The sequence below is a fragment of the Austrofundulus limnaeus genome, unplaced genomic scaffold (assembly GCF_001266775.1).
Source record: "Austrofundulus limnaeus strain Quisiro unplaced genomic scaffold, Austrofundulus_limnaeus-1.0 Scaffold220, whole genome shotgun sequence".
NCBI lineage: Eukaryota > Metazoa > Chordata > Actinopteri > Cyprinodontiformes > Rivulidae > Austrofundulus > Austrofundulus limnaeus.
In genome coordinates, this window is record NW_013952622.1 from 776,807 (window position 1) to 794,243 (window position 17,437).

The 17,437-nt window shown below is 38.9% G+C and overlaps 1 protein-coding gene across 7 annotated transcripts in view; it reads right to left on the reverse strand.

Annotated features, from left to right (window-relative positions):
• The window catches only part of LOC106525259 (oxysterol-binding protein-related protein 7), a 33,173-nt gene that overhangs the window by 2,276 nt on the left and 13,460 nt on the right, over positions 1 to 17,437 (reverse strand). For 6 of the 7 annotated variants that reach the window (XM_014019418.1, XM_014019424.1, XM_014019423.1 and 3 more), the window contains 13 exons: positions 16,301 to 16,448; positions 13,319 to 13,452; positions 11,063 to 11,155; positions 8,856 to 9,036; positions 8,702 to 8,776; positions 8,342 to 8,556; positions 8,103 to 8,240; positions 7,965 to 8,028; positions 7,799 to 7,877; positions 3,363 to 3,507; positions 3,129 to 3,279; positions 2,853 to 2,979; positions 2,655 to 2,777 (listed from right to left, as the gene is read on the reverse strand). In XM_014019418.1, coding sequence (XP_013874872.1) covers positions 2,655 to 2,777; positions 2,853 to 2,979; positions 3,129 to 3,279; positions 3,363 to 3,507; positions 7,799 to 7,877; positions 7,965 to 8,028; positions 8,103 to 8,240; positions 8,342 to 8,556; positions 8,702 to 8,776; positions 8,856 to 9,036; positions 11,063 to 11,155; positions 13,319 to 13,452; positions 16,301 to 16,448 — 1,673 coding nt within the window. The remainder of the gene's footprint in view (positions 1 to 2,654; positions 2,778 to 2,852; positions 2,980 to 3,128; positions 3,280 to 3,362; positions 3,508 to 7,798; positions 7,878 to 7,964; positions 8,029 to 8,102; positions 8,241 to 8,341; positions 8,557 to 8,701; positions 8,777 to 8,855; positions 9,037 to 11,062; positions 11,156 to 13,318; positions 13,453 to 16,300; positions 16,449 to 17,437) is intronic. The other variant, XM_014019425.1, reaches the window with a different exon arrangement.

Here is a 17,437-nt window from a genome sequence, read left to right on the forward strand (position 1 = left end):
GTGGGAGTCAAAACGCAAATATTGGTCTGTGTGGGTGGGCTTACGATATACGCCAGTTTCCAACCATCCTCCATCCGAAAGTGAGACATTGCAATCCAGGAACGCCAACCTGCCATTTTTTACATCCTCTCATGTGAACTTWATATATTCATCCACAGAGTTGATGTGATCAGTGAAATGTTGGACTTCCTGGGCTTTAATTTTAAKCCAGGTGTCGTCAACATATCTGAACCAATGGCTCGGTGGCACCCCTGAGAAGGACATCAAGGCTCTCTTTTCCACTTCCTCCATGTACAGGTTTGCAACAATAGGAGAAACTGGGGATCTCATAGCACTCCCATGTTTCTGCCTATAATATTGCCCCCCCGTACTTGATATGAGGTTGACTCCTGCTTGATTTTTTTTCTTTTTGATTACAGGACTTTGAAAAATTTTACATTCTTAATTTACCAGGTCCTCACTTTCAGGAAAACTGCCATGGAAAACTTAAATCCCCTCTGCTCCACAAAATTAAAGATGTTTGAGTAACATATTTAAGAATTTTAGACTTTTTAAAAAGGCCTTAATTTAGATGTGCGACTATCGTATTCACACGTAATATTAGGTGTGAATGGTCTACCGTACTATCAGCCTGATAGTTCGGTAGACTTGGTTCGATTGGGGACCAAAGTGGCAAAATTTGTTTACATTTTCAGTTAGTGTGTTCACTTCAAATGAACTAAACCCTGTGAACAAATAGTTCCCTCCTTGCCTGTGGCGGCGCTGCACCAAGAACCACTGAAGGAATCCACATGAAAACATCTGAAGTAGACATGGAGCGCAACTTCCTTCTTCACACAAAATGTAAAAAAAACKWMGAGTGATGTCAGATTTTAATGGTTGTAGGATTTATTTTATGTTTTTCGTAAATGTGCCAACCAAATAGTCTTCAACAATGATCAGCATGAGTGGAGGACGAGGCAGATATGCAGAGTAGGGCTGCAAATAACGATTATTTTAACAAGCGATTAATCTGTTGATAATTTTTTTCGATTAATTGGCCAAATCATTAAAATGCTTGACATGAATATGAGTAGATATAAATTAAGTTAACTCCTTAAGGATGCAAGTTATTGATATTGAATTAATCTGAAGTTGATTTATCTTTTAGATAGATTAACAGTTAATTAATAAGCAGCCATTATTTTTTAAAAAAATGGAGTTCTCTTGAATCAAGAGGGTCTTCCCATAAAAAAGATTTTATAATCTCCTGAATTAAAAAACAGAAGCACATAATACAAATTTTAACAATTTATTTTGCCAGCTCTATTAAATATTGACTGAAAAAAATGTGTATTTCTCCTACATGAAACATAACAGAAATTTAATAGGTTGCTGAATGAGGAAAATAGATTAAAATAAAATATGATTTTTAAATGTAAAACTATTAATTTATTATAATTTATTTACATTTAACATTTATTTTTTTCTCTAATTCTTTACTTTTTGTTTCATTCTTGTTGGTTCTGTTTGACTAAAACATTGTTTGACCCTAGGGCTGCCACAAACGTTTATTTTTATAATCGATTAATCACTGATTATTTTTTTCAATTAGTCGATTAATCAGATCATACGTTAATGGAATATAAAACAGAGCTAAATCGTGCCAGAATGCAGCTGCTATCATATAACCATCGTTAGATTTTAGCTATATGCTAACTAAAAATAATTGCTGTGGAAGGTAAGTTCTGCTCTGCAGATATTGCACAGGTTTCTCTTTCATTTTCTTAAAATGATCCCACACTTTTGAGCTCCGTTGCTGGGTAGCCATGATACCAGAGCCTGTCTGTATAATGTCTTGTGACGTCCACGGCCTACCCCAGTTACCACTACTGTGCATGTGTGTCAAGGACAGAAAGGCAGATGTGGCAGTGGAAGGTGTCAAAGCAGTTTGTAGAGAAAAACAAAGTAAAGAACAAAAAAAAGAAAACGATTAATCAATTATTAAATTAGTCATCGATTATTTTAATAATCGATTAGTCGTCAATAAATCGTTGCAGCCCTAAAGATATGAGTTAAGTTATTACTGCCATTTCTCAGAATGCCCTGCGGTCTAGTCCGCTTCCTGCTTTTGGAGCGGTCTCTGGTCCGCTTGGCCTACACACATGCATTCGAACTACATCAGAGTTCACTTCAACCAAACTGAGACCTAGGTTTTCAGGCAGACGAGAGTTTGCTTTTTTTTGGTCCACATCAGAGTTTAATTATGTGTTCACCCCCCACCTCTCCCACCCTAACAACCCAGACTTTCCAGGCAAACAAACTAGAGTTTGATTAAAGRGGACTAAACATATGAAGTAGGACTTTTAAGGATGCACAGACACCCTGTAGAGTACAGCTGGTCTAGGACTGGACTTCTGTGGTCTAGGTGTTCAAAGCTGGAAGAGAAACTCCAGAACACCTAAAACTGACTGGAACTGCAGCAAAAGGTGGTTTTACAAAATCTATTGAAGACAATTATGCACTATATGTGTTGAAGTTTGTGGTTGTAACATGATAAAATGTCAAATTCAAAATCAAAAAGGTATGAATCCTTTTTCATAGTCTGAGGCATTAAATGTCTGACATAAAAAAAATGGACTCAATAAGGGGTTTAAAGGAACATTTTTTTTTACCTGAAGAAACGAGGGACATGCTCCTCCCCTCTCTTGGCCATCTCCTTCCTCCGCTCTCTCTGCTTTTCTTCAACTTCATCTTTCTTTTTATCTGCCTCTGCCACTTTCCCCTCCTCTAGAAGCCTGAAGGAGGCGGGAGTGTTCAGAGTTAAACAAGAGCAATACACTGTAGTACTACAGATTAAAAACGGTAAATACCTCTGGTCTGGTCTGAAGCGCGTGTCCGTAGGTGGGAGGACACCTATCAGGTCTGGGGTCAGTTCGTTCAGTTCTCTGGCGTATTGTGAAAAGCCATAGAACTGGGCGTAGTCATCAGGCTGCGCATCTGAACAGAAATGATATTTATCTTAAGACTAACATCCTGTTTCATTCTGAGGTTTGAAACCCTCAAACTACAACCAGAAAGAGGATGCTTATTATCTTTAGCTGTATGAGTGAAGTCTCTTCACTCAGACTGAAGGTAAAGCTCCTTACTGGGCTTCCAGATGCACTTCGGTGTAGGCAGAGTGTCACAGAAGATGCCTTCATGCCAGAGGCCTCCGAACCGATGAACCACCTCTCCTGCCCGGTTCAGGACCGCACCCTGAACCTCATTCTTAGTGCTGTCCGAGCTCCAGTAACGAGACTGTAAAACYGAGATCAGGTAATGAAGGACAGTTCACCCAGGCGTACGGGAACAGGTGGAGGTGAAGTCATGGAGAAGTTTACCTTGACGAAGGTAATCTTGCAGGTGCACTCGTCGCTATTTTTGTTTCTTATGACCACCTCTCCATAYTGCTCTAACCAGCGCTGCTGACTCAGTACGTTGTGGATACAGGTCACTGCCTTGTTCCATACGTAGTGATCACCATACCTACAGACACATACAGTGCATTAATATTACTTGCAAAAAAAAGGTGAGTTTGTACAGATTTCTGTATTAAAGGCTCGGTTGATGTAAAACAGTTGATGTGGTGCAGCTCAGAGCTGATCAAACTTTGCTGCAGGTCTAAAACACTTGCAGACTCACTGGTTTTARGTCTCATAAAATAATAAATAAATAAAACTGTCCTTCAACCCAGTGTAAGAGGACTTTGACCTTATTGTGCTTTTTTTATTCATCTATTTGTTTCATTGTTTGTCTTTATTACGTCTGCAGAGTGACATATTCACTCTTTTGTCCTTTGTTTTATCGTACAGCATGTTGGTCAGCCTTCTCTTTAGATTTCTTATAAATAAACTGGTATAAATATCTATATATAAAGCGAAGATGCACATACTGGAGCATAAACATGATCAGAAAAACAGCATCACAGATTTAATGATGCAGCTGTAATTGGTTTAAAATTGGGTTCTAAACATTTTGTTTTTACGTCTATATTTTCTCAGAATTTCAAACTACAGAGCCGCTTCTTATTTACCACCATACAGTAAAACCATCAAGACATTTCTGCCATAATCCAACAAAATTAAAATGGTCTTAATGACCCACCGTTTGCTGTTTACCATTGATGTGTGTTAGGATTGCAAAATTATATAATTATTGTTAAAACTAGTTTATGAAACTAGTWACCTTACACCCCCAGATTTGAGTCACTCTCCAGAACCTTAATTTCCATTTCAGCTGCAGAATAAAAAGTTCAGCTGCCTTTTTCTAAAATATTTTTACAGAAACTACTCGACTATAAACAAACTCCAAAAAGATATGACTGATTTTAAAATCCCAAAAACCTATGTTTTATTCACAACTTGTAAAACTTTAGTTAAAAAATTTAGCTATTTTCTAATTCTACACATTTTATGGCAGCAACATGTCTCAAAATGTTGGGTCAAAAGGCAAGAAATGGATGTAAAATAAGGGGTACAAACAAACAGCTGGACAAGCTTTTTGTAACAAAAAAGGTTATTTTTCAACAGATCAGAGGACRGAGGATAAAAAGAGATCGAGGCTGAATCTTTCAGAAATTTAGAGTAGCAGAAGGTTGTGAAACAAACTTTCAGATTAAAGTTCCTCAACAGAAAACTCTGAAATTTCAGTTACATTTTGTAATCTGATCAACTAATTATTATAATCTGTAATGATCTCAGAGCTCAAAAACTAAGCCAATATTTGACTGTCATGATCTTCACTTCATTAAAACCTGGTCTGGTTCTGATCTGGACTCAGGAACACTTCCACATCCACTAATGCTGCTTAAAGCTCTATCACACAAAGAAGAAGTTGTGGTCAACCCCATCCAGAAACGCTGCTGTCTTCTCTGAACCAAAGATCGTTTAAATGGACTGAACAGAAAGGTTCTGTACTGGGACCTAAGTTATTTATTTTATATGTGAATGACTTAGTAAATGTGTCAGGACTTTTCAAATGTGTTTTATTTGCTGACGATACATTTTTTGTTTAGGTAAAGATACAGAAAAAATATTTGAGATGGTACAGAAAGAATTTGAGAAAAATACAAAATTGGTTTCAACAAAACCTGTCATTAAACTTGGATAAAACAAATTACTTGATATTTAATAATAGGAAGACAACTGTTGATTTCTCATTTAAAGTAGATTGTGTTGAGCTCTAAAGTCAGTGAGGTGAAATTTCTCGGTGTCATCATTGATGACAAGCTGACATGGAGACATTATTTGAGAACCAAAATAGCTAAATCTATAGAAGTACTGAATAAAGCCAGGGAGTTATTTAATGACAAAGCTCTGCTTGTGTTGTACAATTCAATAATTGTGCCACATTTAATTTACTGTATTGAAGTCTGGGGTACGGCTTGCAAAACAATTACAAATCTGATTTGTTTTGCAGAAAAGAGCCATAAGAATTATCATGAGAAAAGATTACAAACATCCATTAAATATATTATTTTGTAAACTGAAAATTTTGAAATTCTATGATTTGATTGACTACAATATTTTACTGTTTATGTACAAGGCTCATAAAAGCTTCTTTCCAACATTCAGGTAAACTTTGTTAAAGGGATTCCCGATTAGTTGTAACATTAGACTTTGATAAACATTTATTTTAACTGTAAAATAAAGACTAAAAATACTGTAGGCCGTTTAGTTTTGTAAATGTTTTAAAATGTATTTTAACACAGACGAAGCTATTTATTTACACACAAAGCATTCTGGGTAAATGATGACATGGATAGGTCCTCGGTGTGAGCGAGCTATATCCTCCCTGAAGGTTAATCTTGGACAATATCTGATGATCGACTCTTTTAAATGAAACCAGAGAGCGTTGACAGAGAGGAGAAGGTAGAAATGACTCAGRCTGTAACTGAAAATATHGATGGAGGACAACAGAGCTGCTTCATGGAAGAAGAACCTCAGCTTAGCCTGTTAGCTTTAGCACCAACGCTATATTGCCTTATATGTATTAGCTCAGCGCTAGCGCAACAAACAAGCTAAACTGAGGTCCTCCGTCTAAATTTTCAGTTACAGGCTGAGTCATTTTTGCGTTCTCCTCTCTGTCATGTGGATGGAGGACCTCAGTGACGAGGAGAATGTGTAGCACTGAGCTAATACATATATATGGTGATAGCATCAGGGCTAACGCTAAAGGGGATGGAAATGTTTGTGAAGCCAAATTTTTGTACTTTCTTGAGAGAAAGATGTACTTTAATCCAGGGTATGGGATTGTGGAATGGTTTGGAGGATGAGGTTAAAAATGCCAGATCTACGTATATATTTAAAAGACATAAAGCTAGTTTTCTGAAGGTATATGAAAAAGTAAAATGTGAAGCTATTAATTGTTGTTTGAGTTGATGTTTTTTTATTTTTATTTAGTATTGTTTTGTAAATTATGTTTTTTAAGGGGCAGACATGAGATTTATTCTTTTTCTGTTACCTTTCATTTTGTTTTGATTTTTTATTTGTGTATTTTCTTTGTTGTTTTATTGCATATAGTTATTTTTTAATGAAATTAAATTTTTAATTGAATTGAAACAGAACTGTTCTGTGGTTAAACAGACCCAATATTTWAAACCTTTTTAAAAAACAAAAACACCACAAGCTCTGTACTAAAGAGAAGAGGAACCATCCAGACTGGCATCAGTGCACAGTTCAAAGCCTGCCTCTCTGATAGTATGAGGGTGCATTAGTGCTTCTGGAATGGGCACCTGACACATGAAAAGTCAATATCCATGCAGACAAACAAGTATCAAAAGCAGGTTTAACAACAAAATCATCTCCTCTTCAGCAGAGAATACCCAGGACTGTTGAAAAGCTCAACTCCATCAGAGCAGAATGGGACAACATCAACTCGCTTTACGGCGAGGCCGGCCCAAACCCTCTCCCTCARCACCTCAGTCCATTCAGAAATGGAAGGCCAGATGGCCAGAAGACATCCAAGCCCTGGCCTGGGCTGACTTCTGAAGGAACATTTTGTTTTGTAGAGTTTACTTTAAATGAATCAGGTATTGTTAAAACTTATTTTGGAAAGAGGAGAGCAAAGTAGAAATGTTTACCCATCATGCACTGCTGCACATTTGGATAAAGCCAAACAGCACAAACACCWAACTATTTGGGTTGGGCTCCTTTAGAATCCTTTAGTCCACAGAGGAGTTCATTTTCCACTACAGTCAAATGTCAATCCATCTGTCTGACAGCTGAAGTTTGGACCAAACTGGGTCCAACAGAACCTTGATCCCAAACACAGCAGCTGATCTATAACAGAACAAGTATAAAAGAACAGAACCATGTTGCTGCAGCGGCCCAGGGTCCTCTAATGGATTGAAATTTGGTGAGAGCTGTACAGGATCAAATGTCTGCAAACCTAAATAAACTAAACCAGTGTTAGAAGKGTGGGCCAAACACATTTCCACAACCCTGTGAGAACAGAAAACCACTACTGTGGGTCCCTGCTGTTCAGAAGGTATCAGAGACTAGTCTTAGTTTTTCCATCATTCTTTGTTTCATATACTTATACTCATATACTTGTGTTTTGTACACGAGATTAGATTTGAATAATTTTATAACACGGCAAAGATCAGACTTTTTTTAGGATGACTAGATTGGTAAAAGCATTAAACTGTAAGGAGGGATTTAATTCATCCCAAGATATAATTTACGTTTAAACAAAACAGGACGTTAATAAATGACTGTTGAAACTCGTTAGCTTTAGTTTTGTGTGACTGGTACAAATAATACTAAGAATAACTTACCTTGGGAGGGTAACGTTGACCAGTCCTGTAGAAATGATCTCCACAGACTTTCCCCAGAACTTGTTCTTCCATCTCTGATCTAAAAGCAGATAAAAAAAATGTAAAAAAATGTTCTTTAAACTCACATTTTTGAAGCTTCAGCCCTCAGAGGGAAACAAACCCTTACCTTGCCAGAAAGTGAAGTTTTCAGACTCTGCATGGCAGGCAGAGACGGGGGGATGATGGCAGACCTGAACACATACAACATGTCACTGCAGTCTTCTCTATCACATAAGGAGTTAACGTGTTTATAAGTGATACTTACCTGTTCACTGACGTAATAAAACCCTCTGTCTTCTCTGTGGTTTTCATATGTTTCGCCCAGAATAGGGTTGAAGGGTTTGTACCGATATCTCCAGGTTGCCCAGGCATAACCAGAGATTGAGAATGCTGCCACATAAACCTACAAACATACATACTTATGGTCAATCATTAATAGAGGTTACCACATCGTCTGCTCTATGTTGATTTCTAAACCGCTGGTTCCAAGAAAGACCAACTCACCATTCTCTCAAAGGGATCYTCAGTGTGATTGGCGATGTCCAGCAGGTCAGGATACTCCAGCTCTTCACTGAGCCTCTGAAGCAAAGACAGCGGCTCATTCAGAGCGACTGGCATGGAGACTCTGGACAGGTCTTTACCAATGTTGTTGTACAAGATGGACATGATACCAATATGGCTGTTGTCTGCTCCCGCGGCGGGAAGAGTAGTGCGACGACCTGACATACAGCAACACAGAGGATAGATGACGATGCATGAAGACAGATGGCTGACTTAAAAACTGTCCAAGTGTCAGATGTTTAGTATATTGTTGGATTTGTACTCAGTTTACAACACTGTGCTGTCACCAAACCAGCAGGTCACCTGTATCTCTGGGCACAAGGTTGGGTTTGTCAGTTGCACTCTTCAGATTTTCTCTGTAGTTCAGGGTAGTGGATGCTACAAAAGAAAAGCTGATTTGACACATTCTGTTTCATTTTCTGGAAAAGATCAAGAAATGTCCAAGCTAGTGACTTACAGTGTCCTTCTTCAGGCTCCGAGTTGCTCGTGGTGGTGACATCACTCAGGCCCGACTCATCTGAAGCTTCAGCTTCTGATGAAGTCTCACATACAATCACCTCACTGGCATCAAAATACTCTGCCATGGACTCTGCCACTGAGGGAGCACGGTGACTGTGACGACCCATAGATGGAGTCCTCTGCAAGCAAGCACAACTAAAGATTTTAGGACTTTTTTATTGTACTATTTAAACAAACTGAACAGTTCTTTATATTGCACGCTTTGTAAATAAGGAGATGAACTCATTTCCATTTTTGTTTGATACACCAAGAAGACACTTGTTATGACTTGGAGCTACAAACTCAATCCGGTTTAGGGGCTATGAGATTGCCTTGATAAGCAGCAGAAGATGGATGAATTATTCCAGTTTGGTTTACTAGAGCTTAAATTATGTGCACAGTATATGTACAGTACATGTTTCTGTACATAGTCATTTGAAAAAGTTTGGGCACTGGGCAGTCTTGTTAATTTTCCTGATTTACCTTTATAAATCATTGATTGGAAAAAATATATATATCATGTAGGGGACAAACAGTGATATTTGAGAAGTGAAATGAAGTTGAAAAGATTTACAGAAAGTGTGCAATAATTGTTTAAASTAAATTAGACAGGTGCATAAATTTGGGCACCAAAAATAAAACCTTAACTCAATATTTAGTAGATCCTCCTTTCACAGAAATAACAGCCTCTAAACACTTCCTACAGCTTCTAATGAGAGTCTGGATTGTGGCTGAAGGTATTTTAGACCACTCTTCTTTACAAAACATCTCTACTTCTTTCAGGTTTGTTGGTTTCCAACCACAGACAGCTCTCTTTAAGTGACACCACAGATTTTCAATAATATTCAGGTCTGGGGACTGAGATGGCCATTCCAGAACGTTGTATTTGTTCCTCTGCATGAAGGCCTTAGTAGATTTTGAGCAGTGTTTAGGGTGGTGTCATGTTGGAAGATSCAGCCCCGGCTTCAGCAGCTTCAGCTTTGTCACTGATTCCTGGACATTGGTCTCCAGAATCGGCTGATATTYATTGAAATCCATGCGTCCGTCAACTTTAACAAGATTCCCAGTCCCTGTACTGGCCACACAGCCCCACAGAATGATGGAACCACCACCACATTTTACTGTAGGTAGCAGGTGTTTTTCTTGGAGTGCTGTGTTCTTTTTCCTCCATGCATAATGACCCTTGTTCTGCCCAAATAACTCTATTTTAGTTTCATCAGTCCACAGCACCTTATTCCAAAATGGAGCTGGCTTGTCCAAATGTGCTTTAGCAAACCTCAAGCAGCTCTGTTTGTGATGTGGGCAGAGAAAAGTCTTCCTCTGCATCACTCTCCCATACAGCATCTCCTTGTGTAAAGTGTGCTGAATAGATGAACGATGCACAGTGACTCCATCAGCAGCAAGATGATGTTGTAGGTCTTTGGTGCTGGTCTGTGGGTTGACTCTGATTGTTCTCAACATCCTTCACTTCTGTTTATTGGAGATTTTTCTTGGTCTGCCKCTTCGATCCTTGACTTGAACTGTGCCTGTGGTCCTCCATTTTCTCACAATGTTTCTCACTGTGGAGACTGAAAGCTGAAATCTCTGAGATAGCTTTCTGTATCTTTCCCCTAAACCATGACGGTGAACAATCTTTGTTTTCAGATCATTTGAAAGTTGTTTTGAGACTCCCGCTGCCACTCTTCAGAGGAGATGCAAAGAGGAGAATAACCTACAATCACCTCCTTTAAATGCCCTCTCTCATACTTGGAGTCAACTGTGTTTGGAAGCCAAGGGTCACTGAACTTACTAAACCAAATTTGATTTCCAATAATTAGTTCTAAAGGTTTTGAAATCAATAAAATGACCACAGTGTCCAAATTTATGCACCTGCCTAATTTTGTTTAACCAATTATTGCACASTTTCTGTAAATCATATCAACTTCATTTCACTTCTCAAATATCACTGTGTTTGTCCCCATATGATGTATTTAACTGATTTTTTTTATCCAAACAATCAATGATTTATAAAAGGTAAATCAGAAAAATTAACAAGGGTGCCCAAACCTTTTCATATGACTGTATGTGGGATAACAGGAGCATTTGATAATGTTTTCAGAATGAAACACCAAACAAAAAGACATCAGGGCTTAAAACAGGGCTTAAAACACACAATGCAGTACACACCTGGTCTGGGCGGACAGTGCAGAAGGATTCTTCAGAAGAGTCAGAGGACAGGGAAAGTGAGTGGACTTTGGTGTGATGGGCCTGTATGTCAAGCTACACGTGCACACACATGGACGGACGTGCAGCCAAGCACGGAGCAGCCAAGCAGGCAAAAAACAGAGAAGATACAACAAATGAATGGAACACCAGCCTTCAGAGCATCTGGTGTTAATGAGACAGTTATTCCACACAGTAACAGAACCTGCTTCCTTTTGGGTTTATTCATCATAAAGTTTGGATCTGGAACAGGTCTGGACTGAATTAGATTTCATACAACTTGACATGATCTGGATTGTTGTTTTTCTTGTTMCTTTTCTTGTTGCTCTGGCTGCACCTTAAAGCGTGGTGACACGTCAAGTTTGTTATGTGTTGTGTGGTGAAGTTGCAGCAAACTATGGCCCAACAATGTGTTTGTGGCGTCTCACTGGGCTGAGACAGTGAAAACAGCTCTTTACAACAATTGTCTCACATTAAATCAGTGAGGTTTGTGGCTTCCATTTAGAACATGTTAAGTGTGTGTCTCAGGAGGTCTAGAGCTGCACTTTTAAAGAACTCTCCTCTGACAGAAACCTGTTAGGATATAAAAACTACACTGGAAAAAARTGGTCTGGATCATCTTCATTTCAAAGTGCACTCCAGTAAATTTAATCTTTAATGTAGGTTAAAGTGGGTATGATGTGAAGCTCAGAACACAACTAAACTGCATTTTTCATTTTTGAAAAATGCAGACTCTCAAAGTTTCACTCAAAAAGGTTGAGTGAAATGTGACTGGGCAGCTAACTGCTCACTTTGTGAATGAAATAGGCTTTTTTTGTTTGTTTCACAGAGTTCTGACTGTCTGTGGTGCTCACAGGTTGAGTATAAAGTTGCTGCAGTCATCACCATAAGCTGTTTTTATACGTGTCATATGTTCAGAGGATCTGAGTGTTACAGATAGGTTCTGCTGGAGGCTTCTTCCTGTTCAAAGGAAGTTGTTCCTTTCTGTCAACTCTACGATGCTCAGTATGGGAGACTGCATCAAAGAGATGTTTTCATGCAGTGGTGTTTAATCCTGGAGGGCCACTWTCCTGCATGTCTAGATGTTCCTCTGCTTCAACACACCTGATTTAAAGAAGTGATAAAGATAAAGATCTGCAGAAGAGCAGAAAATGAATAAAACATGCAGGACTGAGGACCAATGTTTTAACAATCTGCTGGTTTCTTTAAACTTCTTACAATCAGCATTTCATAATGTACTGAATGTGGGTGTAGTGATTAATCTATTYGGATTAATCTGTTTTTAACCGTTTTTGTTGTTTAGTACCCTGGGACAACCTTGTTATAATCTGGTGCTCATCTCCAGTGATTCTGATGTGACAGCTACACAAATAAACTGATCTCAGTTTAATAAGACTCTTATTGTGAAGGAGTCGAGTTGTACCGTTGTCTTAGTGCTGCTGCCACAGTAATACCTTGTGTAGAAATACATTTCTAGTTTACCCAYTATAAATATACCTGAATACCTACAGCTCTTACTTCTCACATACYTGGGTATATTTACTGAATATACTCAAGTCATAGCTACAAGTTTGYGCAGTGACACAAAAGTTGTTTTGTAGTTTAAACTTTTGATTTTACTTCAACTCAATGGAAAATGAGTCATTTTACAAAACCTTTGCAAACATTAATATTCATCAGAAACTTGCACAAAAATATGAAACAATCTGGATTTTCACCATAAAAGTCAAAGTTTTCTAACATTTCTGTCACTGCCCAAACTACTGGCTTTGTGGGTCATAAATAAAGAACAGATTCAAATTTAGACCCAAAGTTCCAACAATTGAGGACAGACGGTTCAAACATGAAGGAACACGGAAGAAACAAGGAGGCAGTTTTGATGGGATGGTTCCTTTGTGTCTTTGGGCTTAGGTGTGTTCATACCTTCAAACAGCCCAAACCTGCTCAACAGTTTCTCTCTCACACTCTCACAAACACACAACTTGGCATTTTTTTTCGTTCGTTTCCTACAGACTGATGCTAATGACACCAGATCAGGTAAAAAACAGTGATCTGGTTCATGTTAGTGTTGATTGAGAAATGGCTGCAGACAAACCTTTCTTAATGATCACTTGATGTGCTTACAAACACACACACACACACACACTAAGTGTCTTGATCAAAGACATTTGTGCATGAAATGGAGGAAACGGGAATCAAACTGCCAACCCTGTGCATTACCTCAGACAAGGTGGTGCAGAGTGTAGCGAGCTGCTGGGAGGTGCTCTGCCTCAGGTCCGGTCCAGTCCAGGCCTGCTTTAGTCTCTCCCTCTCCAAGGTCAAAACCTCGTGGATCGACTTCAGAGAAGCGTGAACTGCAACATTCAGAACATTGAAACCACAATTAACAAAAGAATCAGCATTTTCTGCGAAAATGTAGCATGAATGCTTAAAGCTAAAAGACTTTTGCAGAAAATATGTACAAAATTGTTGAAATTTATTGTAAAATAGCCAAAAAAGGGCTGAAAATAGCAGAAAAGCAGGTAAAAAGTAGCTGAAAACGCTGAATCTAGCACAAAGAGATTGTTAGCTGAAATAAACAGCTGAAAGAAAGTATTTAAAAATAACAAAAGGTGAATTTAGCTGAAAAAGGGCAAAATTAGCTTCAAATAGCTGGTAAAAGCAAAAATTAGAATAGCTGAAAAAGAAAAAAGAAACAGATATTAGCAAAAAAAAAAAAGGGGGAGCTAAAATTAGCACAAAGAAGTTAAGAAAAGCAGAACCAGAAGAAGTAGTGAGTGCAGGAAAGTTTTAACTATTTTAAAGGATTGTAAGGGTGTTGAAGACAGCTCCACTAATTTTCAGAACAAAAATTGTCAAAAATGCTAAATATCTAAGTATAAATATCTGACATACCAAATGCCATWGCCGGAATGTCCTGAAGGAGTTGAACATTTTTATATATGAATTGATGAAATAACACAAAATTTGCAGAACGAAATACTTGCGAAAACATGTACAGAAGAAAAAAGGATCTCAGCAGTAAGTATGCTTAATAGCATCCTCACAATAATATCAAAATAAAGTCCTACAGCTTCATGCAATCCATTCATCTCCCTCTTGTTCCAGAGTCAGGGCTTGGCTTGAGCGATGTGGTCCAGACCTCTTTCCAGACTCCAAGTGGTTCTCAGACCAGCTGAGACACAGAATGTCCGGGGTCTACACCAGGGCCTCCAACCAATCAGACATATCTGAAGCACCTCCCTAGGGAGGTGCCCAGGAGTCGACCCAGATGAACCACCTCAACTGGTTCCTCTCGATGTGGAGGAGCAGCAGCTCAACTCTGAGGCCCTTTGGCTACACACTCGCCCTATTCCCTACACACTCTGAAGCCCCCTCGCAGTTGAACTGAGTCACCTTGATGGCGCTGTATACACCCTCCCCTTTTGAGACGGGCTCTCCTCACACCACCGGAACAGGAAGCTGTCGTCACCATGGTAACAATCCAAGCTTTGGCAGCGACTGAATGCAGGAGAACAAAAGCTTGTTTTTAAATAGGACCAAAGAAAATATTTAATTAGGCCCACATTTTAGAGTTTTCATATGACTTTATTTGTAACAGTGTGATAACTTGTCAAAATATTTGCACTTTTAAACATTTTTATTTATTTTTCTTTATTTTTTAATGTTTCCTTTTTTCTTTTTTAAATATGGACCAGGGTTCTGTGTCTTTAATAAAGTTTGAACTGAATTAAACATGATTTTTATGAAATTATATTTGTTGGTGAGGTGTTTACTTAGTACCTGTGTACAAAACACATGTGGAACTTATATTTATACATCCKGTCCTCCATGTCGACCACTATTTGCTGCTCAAGTCTGCACTGGATGRWGARTCGCTGTGGAMGGCTTAATAAGCCCCTCYCACCTAATTGGTTTCAGATGGGACTTAATATGGCCAACCCTCCGCGGGAACGCACAAACTGAGCGAGTAGGGAGTAGGGCGAGGGTGTAGCCACTGACTGGGAAAGGCCCACAGTCTCTCCCAGATAACTGAACTTCTCATCCTCTCTCTACAGAGTCCAGATACCCTGCAGAGAAAACTCATTTCAACMGCCTGTGCCCACCATCTCTTTCAGTCCCTTCAGGTGAGGGTAGGAACACAGACCAACAGGTAAACAGAGAGCTTCTTACAGCTCAGCCTCCTCTTCATCACAACAGAGCAGCAGAGTCCACAATGCTGCAGAAGCTGCATGGATCCATCTGTCAGTCTCACTCCATTCTTCACTCACATGTGAACAAAACCCCAAGATACTTCAACTCCCCCCACATGAGGCAGAACCTCGCCCCCAACCTGGGGAGAACCAATCACCCTTTAAAGACTCATCCCAGCTGTGAATCGTTCCATTGAGAGCTGAAGATCACAGCACAGTGACCAATAGGGTATCAATGCGTTCATGACYGTRTTATATTTAAATGATCATTTTGAAACTTTGTTGATAGTACTAGCTGTTGGGGGAGGTAAGTGTCTGGGGGGTTATTTATTGTCCTAGAACCGACCAACAGGACCACATTGACTGGAAACAGAATAAATGCAACCCCCCCCCCAGATCAGAACATGATGAACATGACTCAGTTACTACCACTAATTTCAACTCAGTATCTGTAAAATTAACTTAGTTCAGCCATTTGTGTGTTTGTTAAAGTGAATTAACCATCTTAAACTGGGGTAAGTCCAACTGTGAGTCAGTTAAAGTAATAATTGAATTTTATCTACAAGAGTTTTATTAAAATCTGTCCAWGAGATATTTTGCTAACAGATACAGGCAAAAGAATTGCCTTTCCYCTTTGTTGGCAGGTGATAAACAGTCAGCTGGTCAAAACATTTATGTGTGGTCCTACATACAGAAATGACATGCCATTTAAAGACAGATGAGTTTTATTTTTGTTTAAAGAATGCTCAGTTTAATATTTCATTAATCATTCAGCTCAAAATCTATACATTCCCTATAGGAACTAATCTGTGTGTCCATGGGAAAAGTGGGTGAAGTCATGTGTATTTGTCTCAGTAAAAACAGACTGTTGTATTCTGCTTTAGCTCAAAAACAACAACAAAAATTGTTGTTTATTACCCACAACCTGTGGTCAGGAAAAAAAGAAAAAAGAAAAATAAGTCACAGGAAACACTGAACATTTACCCGGTGTTACAAACCAAAGCCTTACCCTTCTGAGACAGACTGCAAATGTCTTGGTGGAGTTTCTTGGTCTCAGGTGAGGTGACCTGAGGGTTGGACAGCTGGGAGTAAACATAGTCTGGTATGGACTGAACCGATGAGGCCAGATTGTTGGTGCTCAAGTGAGTTGAAGTGAACTGAGGACGGCAGAAACAAGAATTACTTACGATGGAAGATGTGTGCATCAGCTCTGCAGCAGAARCTGMGCCCGTATTTATCAAACTTCTTAGAYRTACTCTTAAGAATGCTGCTAAGAGTGGACTTAAGTGTAAAATAATTCTTAGTTAAAAGCTGACAGTAAAAGTCAGTTATGAAGCGTCTCAGTCTTACTTTAAGTGAAGTGTAGGAGTAATTCTTAAGTGTCAGTCTTAGAGCTGATTTGTGACACCTGCTGTGCCACAAAGCTGATCCTGGATGACGTCGTTAGAAAAAACACCAGCATGGACCAATCACTGCCTCGGATTTCATGTTCAAGAATATTGTTTGAGTTTCTCAGTGCGTTGCTTGAACTGTCGGGTCGGAGAAATGTCAAGATAAGACTGAAAATGCTAKGATAAGTTCACTTTCAACACACTAATGTTGTCACCTTGTACTGATTGTCTGTAGAATTACATAAAATGTCCTCATTTGCGTCATGAATAGAGATGAAAATCTCAAATTTTTAAGTCAAAAACTCAGCAGCTTTAAATTTATGTCTCAGAGCCTGAGGTAATGTTGAGCTGCTCCCTTCTCCTCTTCGCCACTGTCTGCAGACAACACCAGCTTTACACACATGCACACACGCACACACAACCCGCTCCGTCATTAACAGCTTGGTCCGAGCGCCCCCACCCACCCCGCGCACTCCATCGTATCACGCGATTGTTAATATAATAAACGAAACGTTCAATCCCACCGTAATTTTAATATCTTTCTTTGTGTGTGTGTGTGTTTGTCTGCACTCACCAGCTGAGTATATTTAATATTTAATCCAAAAACTACACACAGATATCCGCCTTTTATTCCAACTTTATGCACAGTTTTTTATTTTTTTTAATCTTTTTTACCTTTGTTTCTTTTGTATATTTCTGATTAAACCTGTTTTCCACATCTTATAACTGAGAATGACACTCAGGTGGGGAGGAGG